At 44.7% G+C, this 15,754-nt stretch overlaps 1 protein-coding gene across 3 annotated transcripts in view; it reads left to right on the top strand.

The window, feature by feature from the left end:
- SYNRG (synergin gamma) overlaps positions 1-14,067 on the top strand; it is a 42,881-nt gene extending 28,814 nt beyond the window's left edge. For all 3 annotated transcript variants that reach the window (XM_086762740.1, XM_086762739.1, XM_086762738.1), the window contains 8 exons: positions 3,235-3,837; positions 4,171-4,334; positions 5,069-5,122; positions 5,860-5,956; positions 6,242-6,390; positions 9,229-9,339; positions 9,791-9,826; positions 10,882-14,067. In XM_086762740.1, coding sequence (XP_086618866.1) covers positions 3,235-3,837; positions 4,171-4,334; positions 5,069-5,122; positions 5,860-5,956; positions 6,242-6,390; positions 9,229-9,339; positions 9,791-9,826; positions 10,882-11,013 — 1,346 coding nt within the window. In that variant the 3' untranslated portion in view covers positions 11,014-14,067. The remainder of the gene's footprint in view (positions 1-3,234; positions 3,838-4,170; positions 4,335-5,068; positions 5,123-5,859; positions 5,957-6,241; positions 6,391-9,228; positions 9,340-9,790; positions 9,827-10,881) is intronic.
- Positions 14,068-15,754: the final 1,687 nt, after the last annotated feature.

Genomic DNA, 15,754 nt, shown 5'->3' with positions numbered 1-15,754 from the left:
CTTCAACAGGGAATTTGCTGTGTGCTTTCCAAAAAATGCTAAGAAATCACTTTTACCTTACAAAAAAATACTGCATATCCCCAAAACAAAGCATTTTCGGAGAATTTTGAATAAATTTAGTCTTTGCTTGTTTTTTGGATAAAAGCTGATGCTTCTCATGAGTTCAGATTCTGTTCTTATTCAAAGTGCCCTCCAGGAGGAAATAGCGGTGGCTCCGTGGCATCCGTCTTTGCTAAGTGTGATGCTTAGTTAGAACTAATTCACTTTTTTCCACTTTGTCATCTTTTGCTTTGAAAAAAATCGTTACTGATACACGTGCATCTTTTAAATTTTTGCATTGCCATACGGGCAAAATGCAGCTTTTATTTCATCGGAGGCCAGAACGGCGACATTGTCACTGGAGTTTTTTTTATTCGTTACACCTGTCTGTGGCCTTTAAGAAAAAGGCTGTTGGAGGAGCTGTTCTTAACACTGCTTAGTAAAACAATGTTTTTGCCACTAATAAAGATACCCACATCATGAAGATCTCACATGTGAACTGCTGCTTTGCTTAGTAGTCTGGTGGCGAGTTGTTCTGCTGCCTCTTGGGCACGCAGCAAGCGTGCCGAGAGCTCAGCTACGCCTCTTGTTGTGCCGTAGCTGTGACGGAGGTTACGATTTTACTTCCTCTATTCGAAAACTTCTAAATTGTGGCAAATGATTCTACGAAGCACGGTGCACGGCACAGCAAAATGTTGGGGTTTTTGCAGTAGCGTAACAATTCTTACACAAGCTATCTTACCTTGGGTTATGGACAGTTACACGTACAGTCTTATTTTTCATACTTTGCAGTAAATTGTTGTAGAACTACCTTGGCTGTAAACACTTTGTCTCCGAATACGGTATTTTTCCTGTAATGTAATACTCTTAGGAAAGTTTATTCACCAGAGTAATTGTTTCGTAACTATCCAAATGAATAGAATGCACAGAATTACATCTCATCTCTTGCACCGCTGCAGACGGGTTTCGTGTCTGCGTGAATTCACGTAGAGAATCTTGAATCTTAGTTTGTGAATCATTGAAGTACTGTTCTGCCTGCCCTGCCGTGAGCTATCGATTGCAGGCGAAGTGTGGGGGAGCTCAGGATTCCCACCGGAGCCGGCTGCCTGCCCCTGAGCTAGGATCAGGTCAGGAGCTGTACACAAACCGGGTCCTTCAGGCTGCGTTTCCAGCTCAGGCTCTTACTGTTTATCAAAGAAATCATTCACAATACTGTGCAGATCTTCACAGTAGGATCATCACTCTTTCTTTTCATTTCCTGAACACCGAAACAATAGCGATGCTTAAATCTTTGCTGGGTTTTGGAGTCAACACAAATTGAAAAAAGAGAGGTTGCCTGGTGCACCGTGGTATTTCAAGATCCCAAGATTAATTACAGTTGGCTAACATTTTGGAGGGTTTCTGGCATTCTCTTTAATGCTAGCGAAGCTTTCATTTAACTTCTTTAAACAAAACCGTGTATTTGAGAGCACAGGGTGTGGTTTCTTGTGATAAATTACTGATCCCTTGCAAGTCAGCTCCTTTTCACCTCCGAGCCTTCGTTCTATTCAGTCTTGCCACAAGCAGGTGATTTAATCTCTCGCCTGTTTACCCTTCTGTAAACTGCTTGCTCTACAAATTTAATATTCGAATGCCTCTTTGAAATCTTGCCGTGTATACGCGAGGCGCTAACGTTTGTTATTGAGATGCTGTCACGTGCCAGCGCAGCAGCTGCGGGCAGAGCAGCCCTCAGGAACATCTGATGGATGCCACACCGCGCCCCGCTGACCCCTTGCCAGGGCCTGTTGTTGTAGTAGCCATTCAACTCTTATTTTGTATATTTGTTGGACTTTTTAATTAGTCATGTATGTGGGTCATGCTGGAAAGCAGCCTAAAGCATAGTGTGCTCTCCCCTTCCAGTAAAATGAACAAACGAAGGCAGAAATGTTTTGTTAAATGGCTTCATCCTCAGGCGGGGGCGGCCAGATGGAATACGGAGGGCAGCTGGAAAGTCAGCTTCTTCCCACCCTGGCTGTGTTAAACCCAGTTGCTGTTGCTGCCTGCCAGCCGGTTAAGATCACAGTGTTTATCAGAAGAGCCCCAGCCACGACGATGCGAAGATAATATATTTTCTGGTTGGGGTTTGCTTTACCTTGAGCCCGTTGACCGTAGGCACTGAGCAGCAGCTGAATGTCTAATCCAACCTGACAGTTGTTAATGCTGGAAAACAAATGCCAAATGTAGTATAGTAGGGCTTTTTTTTTTTTCTTCTTTAATGAAAACTACCCAGCCCCTGGCTCTCAGTGCCTTCGCTATGGATCAGTCTCAATCTAAATGCGAAAGGTGGGTTGAATGAGTAGCGAACAAAGCCCGGCAGCCCCGGTCGCTGCGTGGGCTCCTTTGCTGGCTCTCATGTAGGCAGCCAGGCCCGCGTCTCATTCCTGCTCCTGGCACTGCGAAGAACCTATTGGCCCATGTAACTGCCAGGTGAGTGTACATGTTTGGAGCTTTTTGCGGAATAACTGGGTTTTCTCTGTACTTAAACACATGGTTTGTAAAAGCTAAAACATGATCTTCGCAAGATTCACGTCATTCCTGGAACCTGTGAGTTTGACGAGCTGGGCATGCAGCACTGCAGTAACTGTGATAAGCTTACACAGGATTTCTTTACAAAAAATTCGTGCAGCACATTTTAATGTGTTATTTGTATTAAGTATGAGTGTAAAATTAAAGAGTATTAGTACTTCATCGGAAAGGTAGCCCAGTTTTCTGTGTGGCTGGTTTTGATAAGATGGAGTCATGTGATAAGACGTTTGAGTTGCTCATGTTTACATTTTGATTGCAGATTCTGCAGCCCGCATCAGAAAACTGAACTGGTGATCTCTGCAGTCTACTGTCTAGAAACATTTTTTTTTTTAGTGTTTGTTCACTATCCGTAATGGGATGGTGACTTTCAGCTCAAAATGCAAGACAATATTCAAAGGTCAAGGCTTACATTTATTACATGGAGGACATGGAGGTTTTTTTTTAATGGAATGCTTAGGTATTTTTCAGATTATTTTTGTGGAAACTCTAGTTTAACATTGAAACAACAGTTCACTGTGTGTGTTCTTGCAGTTCTTTAAGACTCTTAGCAAGTTGCCATTGTTTTTGTACAGAGCAGAGAGATTAACGTTTGAACTTCAGCTTCTAATTGTAGGGGTTTGTTTTTCTCAGATATAGATGACTTAAAATGTGCCCCATTTGGAAGCTATAACAGTGGGTCTGCAGTCAGCAGCCTGGCGAGCTATGACTGGTCCGACAAAGAAGACATTCATCAGGGCAAGAAGCTCTCCTCCTTTGTCCAGTCTTCAGGAAGTGGATCCTCTGCAGCCACTTCTGTTCTTCAGAAGAAGGAGACCTTGTTTGGCAGTTCAGAAAACATTACCATGACAACAGTTTCCAAAGTGACAACCTTTTCCAGCGAGGATGCTGTACAGGATGTTTCCTTTGCAGCCTTTGCAAACTTTAAAGACTCTGGACCAACATCCAGCGGCCCAAGTGACGATGACATTGGAGACTTTGGTGATTTTGCAAGACCTTCATCAGAAGCACAGGATGCAGCAGCAGCAGCTGACACAAATCAAGAGGCAGACTTCCTTTCCAGTGGTATCTCTTCTGAACTGCGAAGAGAATCTACAGATGACTTCGGAGAATTTCAGAGTGAAAAGCCAAAAATCAGCAAGTTTGACTTCTTGGTGGCAACTTCCCAAGGCAAGGTGAAGTCCAGTGAAGAAATGATCAAGAGTGAACTGGCTACCTTTGACCTGTCTGTTCAAGGTAAGGAACCTCATAGTGCGTGTGCTTGTCAAAGGCTGATTTTTCTAATCAAATTATAAATTAGCCAATGGAGATTATTCCAAAGGCTACTGGAATCAAGCTGATTCTTCTCATTGATTTCTAGTGCATTTGGAGCCGGTCTCGTTCTAGAGGGAAAAAAACAATTTTGTGTCAAAAATTGTAAGAATTGAGGAACGAGGGAAATTTGCACCAGTCACCGAGTAAATAGGAGGCTTTGTTGTTCTGGAGTAGTAGTGCTACAACTTTATTAATTTTAAATAGTCCATGCCTTTATGAATAGAAAAATAATGTGTTTATATCCTGACTTTTTAGGGTCTCATAAAAGGAGTTTAAGCCTAGGTGACAGAGAAATAAGTCGCTCTTCGCCTTTGCCAGTTTTGGAACAGCCATTTAGAGATCGTTCAAACACTCTAAGTGAGAAGCCTGCTTTGCCCGTCATCAGAGACAAATACAAAGACTTGACTGGGGAAGTTGAGGTAAGGAATTATCTGGAATACCAGTAAATTGGCAATGACTTTCCTCAGTGTGATAGCCAGGGCGTTCTGCGTCCAGCTCTTTGGGACTTCAGCTGTTAGAACTCAGGGTATGATTCTGAGATGGCAGCTGGGCAAGGTTAGATGTTTTTGACTGGGAACTGCTCATAAAGGAGGTTTCTTCTCTCCTGTCTTTAAAGTCTTGTGAAGTGGGAAAAATGCTGTTGTGTGAAACGCACTCAGAATCACTTGACTTTGCAGCCTAAGCTTGTCACTGGAAATTAGTTACAACTTAAATCTAATCCCAGCTTTGGCACTGAGACCATTGGCTTTGGGAAGTGGCTTAACTTTTTTGGCTGTGTGGTAGTTGTTTCTCTTGCTCATCTTGAGAACAGATGGTCAAAGGACTCACATTAAATTCTGCTGATCCCCGTTTCTAGAACAGCAGACCTGTAATAAACGTGTCAGAAGTAGGTGTATGCAACGCAAACTTTTTACCCATTCATATTTGTCCTTCCTTTGGAAACTAGTTCTGACTCCCAGCCGTCACATTTTAGAGTTCAGGTGCAAAGAGAATAGTTAAAGAATGGGGGAAAAATGAGGACCAGGTGTGTTAAAAGTTTACATAGCTAATCTGCAGATAGTCTCGAGATACCTGTCTGCTGTATGGCTGCTGTGATAGGGAAAGGGAAGTGTGTGAGGGGACAAGATCCAGACTGTCCTTTTCTTTCAACCAGGAAAGTGAGCGCTATGCCTACGAATGGCAGAGGTGCCTGGAGAGTGCCCTGCAGGTAGGTGTGCAGCCTCCTACGAAACCTTTTCCTCCCGCCGGTGCCACCTCATCAGTGTTTCAGACCAGAGAGGCACAGAAGGGGTGGGAATCGGCCCGAGTGGATTTCAGTTTTTAAACCAAAAGCTGCCACGCAGCAGCAGCGTTGCCTCCTCAGTTAAAGATACTGTAGTAATCTCCCTGTCATTTGCGATCAGTTTGGCTTTTGCCTAAATTTTCAAGTTCACTAGCTATTGTGGTGTTGCAGTGTTCTGGGTGCCCAGTAAGGCGTGTTGTTCAGGGCATGGGTACCAGCATCTGCCTGGTCGGCACTTCTTGAGAAACAGGCTCGTTTAACGTGCTGTGCCCAGGCGCCGTTAGATTTCTGGTGATGGGCGTCAGACGTTCCACAGCCAGATCAGCTTTCCTTAAAGTCTCTGCTTTGCATTTGAGTATTAGGCAAAACTGTGAATGCTGTTATTAAACTAGATAGCAATGCATGCATACTCTTAAAGCCATTATTTTGGTAATGAAAATATTTGAGGGAATACATTAAGGTTTTACAGGTTCATACTTTCCCCAATCTACTTACAGTTACAGCATGCATATATAAAAACATGTGATGGAGTATGGCAATTATTTCTTATTTCATTTGCCTCCTTTTTTTTTGCGTAACAGTTTCTATTCTGGACAATCTTGTTCGTAATAATTATTTTAAGGTAGATAACAGCAACATTTTATGAAATCCATTTCCACCAGGTCATAAAGAAAGCAAACGATACCTTAAATGGAATAAGTAGTTCATCCGTTTGCACAGAAGTTATCCAGTCTGCTCAAGGCATGGAATATTTACTAGGTATGTTTTAATTTACCATGTCTCTTACATTGAAAGCTCTCCTCTGACCAACAGTAATATATAATCACTCTTTCCAAAATGGTATTGTATTTTAGCTTAATCTTTGCCTGCACTGAAATAACGAACAACTCTTTGGCTAAAGAAATGTAACTACTACTCTGAAATAACCACCCACGGTCGCCTTTCCTGTGTGTGCCTATTTTGTGCTATTTCTGAGTTACAGTTTCGGGAACCTGGCCTCGCGGTGAATTCTCTGCAGTCCTCCCCTGTGTTTTGTACCCACAGGGGTTGTTGAAGTCTACAGAGTAACGAAGCGAGTGGAACTGGGTATCAAAGCAACGGCTGTTTGCAGTGAGAAACTCCAGCAGCTGCTGAAGGATATCGATAAAGTGTGGAACAACCTCATAAGCTTCATGTCACTTGCTGCTTTAACGGTAAGACCAAGACAAGGCGTCTTTACTAAAAGAAACGTCACAATTATATGTAAAGTGACTTCGCGGGGTGGCCCGACTTTACAATTTGTATTTTTCTCTTGCAAAATGGAAATGCACTTATTTGTGACATGCAGTTTAAAGCTCTCTGTAAGAATACAGTTATTTATGTACAAACGTGGTGTTACCTTACTTGGTGTCTTGATGATTTAGATGATGTCCTGTGTGTCTGTGGACCTCTCCGAGAAGGAAGATCTAGTAAAATTTAGATTAGCCATTTTATGAAGCCAGAATAGTGTGGACGTATCTTCTCTTTGTAATATCCCTGCAATTAGTTTTAATCCTCACAATACAGGAGCGCACAACGTAGCAACACAGAAATAACTAAACTGCTTTCCTTTCTCTCTGCATTTGGAAATGTCCAAGTTTGTTTTGGTTCCTGCTACAGACTAAATAGCTTTTCCTCCTCTGAAGAGAGCTGCCAGAAAAAGCTCGATTGCTCTGAGACAGTCTGGAGGGAGCTTGAAAGCTTTCTACGTAACTGGGCGAGGGTTACGAGGAGAGATGGTGAGGGACGTCTGAGGGGTGGTCTGTAAGAGAAGGAACACCCCATGGGAAGGGTCTGCAAAGGAACTGGGAGAAAGAGGGGCACACTGGCGCCGGGCACAGAATACACACAATGGGAAGGCAAGAAAATCAGTTTGCCATTAAACACCCTGCCCTATTTTGTGTGCATATGTTGCAGGAAATACAGTGTGCAAAATTACTTTCTTTGACCATGCTAAAACTCATATTCTTAAGGAATCACCCGTCTGTTGGCGCTTGACACGGTCTTGCGTCGCGGGTCCCGTTCCCTCAGTATATACCCAAGGAGCTTTAACTCAGTCAGTGGCAGCGCACCACATCAAGCATCAGTAAGTAGATCATTACCATGGTTATGTTTTCACTGAGCATTTTAATTCCTGCCTTCCTTCTTGCAGTGCAACTGTGGCCACTGAAGATTTTTGCTCCCCAATAAACACACATTTTTATAAGTCAGGCCCAGAGTACCTGGTGTCTGCTTGACGCAGCCACCTTCAGCTCACTGTCATCCCCCGCAGAACAGGTATTATAAACGAGCCGTCCCTTCTTACACACTTTTTCCGCATTTTAAACCTCTCCAGTACAAACAGCAGAGGCAAGCAGGTATTTCTGGTGATGTCCTGTGTTGCACAAAGCCTGTCGTAATATGAAATTGATACTTTCAATGTTTGACTGCTTGGCAGATGGAGCTGATAGACTGGGATTCATCTGTTTGAACTCTGGCATTGTTGATAGCAGCAAGCTGAAAAGCTAGCAGGATCCTCTCCCGATTTCAGCAAGTGGATTAAACTTGAGTTCTTAAAGTCCTTTTCCTTGGCAGATTACAGGGCTTACCTTGAAGTCCAAAGCTTGGCCACGTGTTCTCCGAGCTGCAGTGGTCCAGATAAATTTTAAACATACTAGGAGCTGCCAATAATGACTTCTCATGCAGACACAGTACCCCTGAAGTTATCTACGACAGGGACTCCTGTAGCTCTCAGAATCACCCCTTTCTGCGTCTCTTCTCCACCTGGGCCACCGGAAGGTGTGGAACCCCATGCCTTCATCCCCTGGCATTGCCGTCACGGATCCCAAATGATGCAGAAGTGCCAGTTAAGTAGAGAGAAGATTTCTAGCGCAGAGGCATGTGCTTGGAAAGGTTAATTTTATCTTTTAAATATTTTTGTTACAAGGTAATTTTATGCACAGCCTTGTGGTTTTTCACTGCAAATTACAGGATGACCTTCTCATTTGCTTCACTCATGCATTTGGTAAACAAATGTTAGAATGCCTTTATTAATTTGATTGATCTACTTAAAGATTAAAGTGTGTTTTTTTCAGGATTCCAATTACTCTCCAGCCGTTCAGCCGGGGAGCGTGATCAGCCTACCCAGAGTGTGGGTTAAGAGCACACATGTTCTAGGATCACACCGGTTTTTTTAAGCTGCTTGCATTTCTAGTCATTGTTTTTATTTGCAGTACTATCTTCAAGCAAAACTTCAACAGTTTTATACCACCCTTACGCAAAGTTTTAAATTATTATTTATCTGTGGCTGAAATGTAAGATTGTGTACTGGGAAAGTGACTGTATTCATTTATTAATTATTTGCAGGCTTATTCTCCCAGCCTTTGCCTCTCTTTAACCTGAACTTGCGTATTGCCGGTGATCTTAACTCTTCTACGGTTTGGTTAACCTTAATATCCCATTTTGTACTGCTGGGCTGTGTTCTAGATGCAGAAAAACCTTCAGAAAGAATAACAGCTGCCCAGGCAATAAAAGGGAATTGAAGCTAATAGACACGGATGCAGCCACCACTTCCGATGCTGACGAGTGAGAGCTGCGCTGGCCCAGGGCTCGCTGCCCTGCAGCGGCACAAATAGCTGGTGCATGCCGCTCTTTATCTTCGTCCCCTTCCTAACACGCTGCAGTTGAAACGGAGCAGCCGCCGCCTGGGCTCTTTCCTCAGAAGTTTCTTCCCCTTTTGTTGTGGGAACGTGGAACTTGAGAATTCTTTCCTTTGTAGTCTAACCCTTTGTCAAGAGCGTGAGTGTTATAAATTAATGCTGATGGAGGTTGCGTAGCCGGATTGCAAATACGTACTAATGGCTGTGATTAAACCCCGCATCGGTCTGTGAGAGGAGGTAACCTGTCCTCCCTGCCGTGTCGCCGGTGTGATGCTATGGCTCTCGGTAGCAACCGCATCCATAATTTTTATCATGGTGTCTGAAACTTTTTTCAGTTGCTGAAAATGCCTAAATTTTTTTGTCTCATCTCTTTAGCCGGATGAAAACTCTCTGGATTTCTCATCTTGTATGCTGCGTCCAGGGATTAAAAATGCCCAAGATCTTGCCTGTGGAGTCTGCCTCCTAAATGTGGATTCAAGAAGTAAAGTAAGTATAATGGCCTCTGCCGGTAAACTCATTTTTAATTTACAGTTTGGACTGTCATTTAGGCCTTGAGTGTATTTAAAAAATGTCCATGGCTATAATTTGTAACTGGAAGTGCCAAAGGAAAATCTGACCCGTCGACGGGACTCGAATAGTCAGTGTCCTGTAGTCACTGGGCTTTGGGTGTGACACAGATGTGGATAAAGGGCTGAGAAATTAAATTGTTCATAATGGGGAGGACACTGGGATGCCAAGACTTAAAAAGTATATAAATGTTTTTAAAAATTAAAATATTTTAATGACTTTTCTTGGTGAACTGCATCTCTGATCGCCAGGAGGGGACTATTGCAATTAGCAGAGCTGGGAGGGAGTCCCAGGATATGTACAGAGTAATGCCAACCCATTAACATGTATCGGCAATTTTGCTGACTTTTTGGTTTCAACGTTATTTCAGAAAGAAGAGAAACCTGTGGAAGAGCTTCCTAGAAAAGTACGAACCTGTAAAAAACCCATATTCTTTATAGAATCATTCTTAGCTGAGTGTGGAAGGCTGGACTGCTAACTGGCCTTCAGCTGTCATTCTCAATCGTACCAATCATGACTCCTTTTCTTCCAGTCATTTTTTGTGACCGTAACACTTGATCTGATCAACTAACATGCTCTAGAGCCTCCCCTTTGTCTCGTCTGCATGCTTGTATCCTGTGAATAGTGTTCTGGTTTTGTGCTACTCCTGTTGTGTGGTAGAAAATTCACTGCAGTGAGTTTCTGAATTTGTAGCTGCCTGTGTGTCTGTTGCGGAAGAGGGGGAACTGTAGAGGGGTTGTTTTTTTTTTTTTGGTTTTTTTTTTTTTTGCTACAAATATTGACTTTTGGATAGATGTGGTAGACAATGGCATTTTTAGAAATCTCTGCAGGAAATCCAGGGTGGGGGGAACAGGGTTAGAACAGGTTTTTAAATAGATGGCTGTGAAGCAGTGGAAAGGATCTCCTAGCAACAAACATTGAGATGTTTTAAGCTTGCTCATGGCTTCACATGCTCTGCTCAGGAGCTCCTATTGTCAAGCAGATTCAATTAACAGAAGAATGTAGATGAAATTCAACCTGAAATAACACTAATATCGAGAATTGCACCTGCCTAAATCACAGCGAGTCTTGACGCAGTGAAATCAATGCAGCAGCTGCGTGCTGGCTGGCAGAACAAGCCTTTATCTTGCATGGGTACGCAGCAGACGTAGGAGATGCGTGAAAGAAGGCGAGTTAGTTGCCAGATGTCAGACCAGGCAGCCTGCTAATCAGATGGCTGCCTTGGTACGGGGTGTGACAGGCAAGGCACGCGTCAGGTGTGCTGGCTGGAGGTTTTGTCCACCTGCAAATGCTTGGCAGACTAGAAGAAAATGTTGTTGGAGTAGTCTGTTCAGAGTGAGAGGGTCCTACCATGCCGTGCCATTCTGGGGTGATACCTGTGCAGTAGCCATTTTCCACGCCAGTTTCTAGAGCCTGAAGGAGATGAGACTATCACACTTGTTTCAATTCTTGTTATTTCAGGCCTTTAATTCGGAAATGGATAACTTCAAGCTGGCATACGGAGGGCACCAGTACCATGCGAGCTGTGCAAATTTCTGGATCAACTGCGTGGAGCCGAAACCCCCAGGTCTCATTTTGCCAGACCTGCTCTGAAGGCAGTTGCGCTGGAGACGGAGTATGGGTCTGATAAGGCAGGACACTGGGGTAAAGGGTGTGAGGGGTAAGTGGAAAGGCGTCAGGTGTGGTTAGGGCGAAAGCCGCTGTCATGTACAAATTGCTCGTGAAGAACTTTACTTGAAATGTCTGGGGTTTAAGAAATAACCAGGAAAAAATGTAGTGTGGCAAAAAATGCAGCATTTCGGTCTTTCTCACGATGAAAGCAGGTTACGCTTTGTAAAAAGCAGGCTGCTAACCAAGTGCATAAACCTCAGAGAGGCCAGCACCTAGCGTCCAAGAAAAACTGAAATGCTAGACTGATTTGCAGAGAAGTGACCACTTAAATACTTGAAGTCCGTATTTGCAAACGAATCTCTTCTGTCATGTTTTTGGTGTATGGACCGTGGTGTTTTTCTTTAAATATCTGCTGCTGGAATATTACACTGCATACAGTACACAAGTCACAGTAACTTTAAAGGCAAAATGAGTTACTGGCTTAGAAGGAGTGAGGCTGCAGAGAGCCATTGTGTATTTATACCTCCACTGTTCTGCACTGTAAATTACACTGTGTTCACATGCAGAAGTGGTTAGTACTGGGGCATAAGGACGGGAAAAAATTGTTGAAGTTTTCCCTGTCGTACCTGGATCCTTTAGTAGAGGCAGCTGGATTTTAAAACTCGTAGTCTTTGCTACTCTGTTGTAAATACAGACAAACTCCCTCCTTGGCCTTGTCCTGAGCTGCAGGTACGAGTTGTTGTGTTTCACCTGACCCTCTGGCAGTTGTGTGGCTGCATCACTGCTGCAAACTGGGCTCTGCTGGTACAGCGTGTCTGCTCCTCTAGGTATATATTTTACCTTTTAACAGGCTTAGTTATCCTAAACTATTCATTATACCAAGTGAAACAATCTTGGCTAATAAGAGTGATGGGTGTCTGGCCCCTTATTTACACGAATGAAAATAAATCTTCCTGCTGCCTGAAATCAGCTCATTCCTACAATGAGCAACTTGTGCCTCCGGTCGCGAGCTCAGGCTAATCGAGTGGCAGATTTTCAGTGGTGTGACAGCGACTGCTTGCCTTCCAGTAATTAACAAAAAAGGGCAGTCACTCGTTGCTTGCTCTCCGTTTCCTTTATTAGGTGTGAAATATTGACAGCAGCCAGCACCGTAGCTTTTGACCACACACATTGTTTTGCATTATAATTAGGGGCCGCTGCGTATGACACCAGTGTGAGCATCCCCGCGGGGGCTGGGGGCTGCACGCTGAATTACGGGAGGGCTGATGCCCGGTCTGACTTACAGCCAGCGCCTCATCTTGCTGCGAGCGAAGGGACTCCTCGAGTGGTTGTGAGGAGCTGGCTGACGCAAAGGCTGTTGCTTATGAAATGCTGTACTGGGAGAAGGGTGTTTATTGTTAGCGTGGGCTTCCACCGCGGCTCCTGGACACCGAACTAGATAGGGTTTTTTTTTCCTCTAATTAAAACAGAATGCCACAAATAAGAGGCCACAATGCGAAGCTGGAAGTAACCAGTATTCCAAACACAGTACCAGCCATGTTGTCATAAAAGCATTTCTCAGTGATGTTTTTCTTCTGCTTGCTAAGTTCCCTCTCCGCGATGTATCCAGCGCGTCTTTTGGCCCATAAAAAATCAGGAATCGACATTTACAATTACAATTGCAGCAGGGCTTACTGAAGTGTGACACTACTGCTCGCTTGCTCGCTACAGAAGGGACAGCAGCAGGCGACATCGCATGTTTGTGGCAGGCGGGAGGCGTTCTCCTGAACTGAACACCGTCACGTCGTGGGATCCACCAAGCGTTTTGCGTGTAGGTACCCTGGATACAGGCACCGCACAACGGGGACCGTCTCACGCGCGTGTCCCGGCCGTTCCGGTGACTCAGTTGCGTTCAGCAGCTCAGATGAGGACTGTTACACAGCCCTCACAACCTGTATCCACGGTTACAGCGTTTTTTGTGGCGCGTTGTAACAGACCGCGTTCCCCAGCTTCCTTTGCGTACAGGCTGAGGGACGCGCTGCCTTTCGCTTCCGTTGTGCTGAATTTCATAAATGTAACTCCTTTTTCTGCACGTATCTTCTGCTGGAAAAAAAGGGAGGAGCATAGTTTTCTTTTTTATTTAATGTACCTGTTCTCTGGAGCTGCCTCAGGATTACCTGTGGAAAGTGATTTTTCCATGTGTTTGTGCATATTTGGAATTTTGAGAGATTACTCACTTGGTTATTTAATGTATATATCACTTTGCCCAGCTGTATTCCTGTTGCTTCCTTGCTCCCGTCGTGTGTTGCGGTTTTCCCGTGGTGCTGGGAGCGCCCAGACGGCCCCAGCCCGCTCCCCTGCCCGCCCGTCCCGTGGTTTGGTTTGGGAATCTCCCCACACTTGCTCAGCCGTGTTGGCTGTAGCCACTTGGAGGTTTTTTGTGGGGTGGGAATTGTTGTGGTCTGCCCTTGACCATTCCGCTGACTTTTCCTCTCTGGCAGCAGCTTCCCTTCGCCTGGGTTTGCTTGGAGCAGCTCCTTCCTTGAAATCGGTGCGGTATGTAGGAAGGGTGGTGAAGCTCAGCCTGAGGCTGAGAAGCAGCTCATGGAAACCCAAGGAATGCTCCCATTTCTAGTTAGCTACGTGTCAGATTAATTAAACTCGAAACAAAACCTGCCTTTTCAATAAAAGCTGCTGTTGTACGAACTACTTTTCCCGACCCCCCCCACCTGTATTTAATTCCAGTTCTCAGTATTAAAATATAAATGTCATAATTTTATGAAGAAAAGTGGTCAGAAAACGTCTCTTTATATTGTGATTCCTTATTCTGCCCTCTGGGTGAATGTTATTTGTCTTCTAGAAGTGCTTTTGTGGTTAGCAGTTGGAGCTATTTCGGTTTGTGCTACGCTGGAGTCACTGCTATTTTAAATCCAGTGAGAATAAGCGTTATTAATGGACTCTAGAGCACTGTTTCCTCCCTTAATTCTTGCAACGATTTATAAATCCTTTGTTGAGATTCAAACCTTGTATTCAATAAAGAGCTCATTTAATGTCTGACCAGCCTGTGCAGTGGCTCGTTCCAGGGTGCAGCTAGAAAAAACGTTGCTTTTGCTGCTTGCTGGCGCCCGAAGGTCGTTCTCTCCGGTAAGAGCTCCACGGCACGGCCTGGGGGGCTCCTCCACAGGAGTAACGGCAGGTGGAACCTCGCTGTGGCTGGGGAGAAGCCTCAGAAGGTTGACCAAAGGCCCTCAAAATAATGAAGCTGTGCGAGTGAAAGCTGCTTCGTGGGGAGTGTTTGCAAGACGTCTCGCCGAGCAACGTGTGAAATATTCTTTAAGCGATTAAGAGACCGAGCACTTGGAAAAGCCTCTGGGGAGTGGGAGGAATGATCTTCCCCGCACATCCAGCTGCTCTGCTGACAGCGATCCAGAGTGAAACTGTGGCTCCAGCTCTTCTTGGGTTTCTGTAGATTTGAGGATGCATGAAAAACTGGGTTTTGAGGGGAAAACCCCACTCATGTAAAGCGTCTTTTGTTGGAATGAACACAAGAGGAACTTTGCAAGGAAATACCTGCAAGTATTAACACCACTGCACTTCTCCATAATGGAGTCTCATGGGGATTTCAGGTGAATTCTTTATTTCATAACGTGCTTTATTAGGCAATTACATTTTTTCAAATAGGTCTAACCTTCTTTTTTTTGTTTAAAAGTCAGTCTTGATGTTTTCTTGGCTGAAGATTACCTTCTTCCCCTCCCCTGCGTACCAGGGCAGTGTGTGTATAAATACGTGCGATTACTCAAAATGGAGAATTTTTCCCTTCCAGTTCTTAGACAGCAAATACCGTTCAATTACACATAGTCCATTTGTTAGGTAAAGTTTAATTTTGAAAGCAGATTTCAGTTTTTACTATTTTTTTTCCCTTTGAAATGTCATGCTCTCAGAATGTCTCCAGACTAATGATTAGTCCTGATTTTTAATCCCTCGTTCTTTTTCTTACTGACCATTTCCCGGGTTGCTGTTTAACTCCCGATAAAAATAGTGAGGTGAGTAGAATGGATTATTTCAAATGGACAGTCGGTCTCCTGTGTCTGTCACTGGAACCGGGACACGACCATGAAACCTGAACTGTGCGCAGCCGATGGCAAAACTCCCTTTTATTTCCGTGGGCCAAAACTTCATTCTTGCGCATCTGCAAAAGCAGGAGACCTCCCCTTGGCAGCGCTTTGTACTCGCGGTACTGAAGGACACCGAGATCCAGATGTGGATACGGTTGGAAAAAATGGTCTTGGGTGGTAATTTGGGGTTTTTCATGTGCAGTTTTGTCTCGGCGCGTCCTGGGTAACGGCTAAAAGAAGGGTTTGCGGGGGGAATGGGCTGTACGTACGTGCATGCAGGAAACTTCTGGGCTCTGGATGCCCCTGCAGCGCTGAGGGATTTGCAGTAGCTCATTTTACAGCACTGCCTTTGTGCGCAGGTTTGGCATTGATGCAGTTCGTTGAGCCCGTGGCCAGCCTCGTGACCTCCGTGCCCGCAGGGGTTCAGAGTGCGCTCTCGTGCCCGTGTGCCACCAAGCCCCGTGGTGAGCGGCCTTGGGCCGGATCTGAAGTCTGAACTGGTGCAGCAGTCCTCACTGGCCTCGCTGGACCTCTCACCGGAGCCCAGAAATCGCAGAGCACCGTTTCCTTCCCTGGTGAGTAACTTTACGCAAGTGGCATTTGCCCAGTCTGGCAAAACTCGTACTCCG

The sequence above is a fragment of the Chlamydotis macqueenii genome, chromosome 19 (genome assembly GCF_036417535.1).
Source record: "Chlamydotis macqueenii isolate bChlMac1 chromosome 19, bChlMac1.mat, whole genome shotgun sequence".
Classification (NCBI taxonomy): domain Eukaryota; kingdom Metazoa; phylum Chordata; class Aves; order Otidiformes; family Otididae; genus Chlamydotis; species Chlamydotis macqueenii.
Note: the sequence above shows the minus strand (reverse complement) of the source record. Positions and strands in the feature narration are given on the sequence as shown.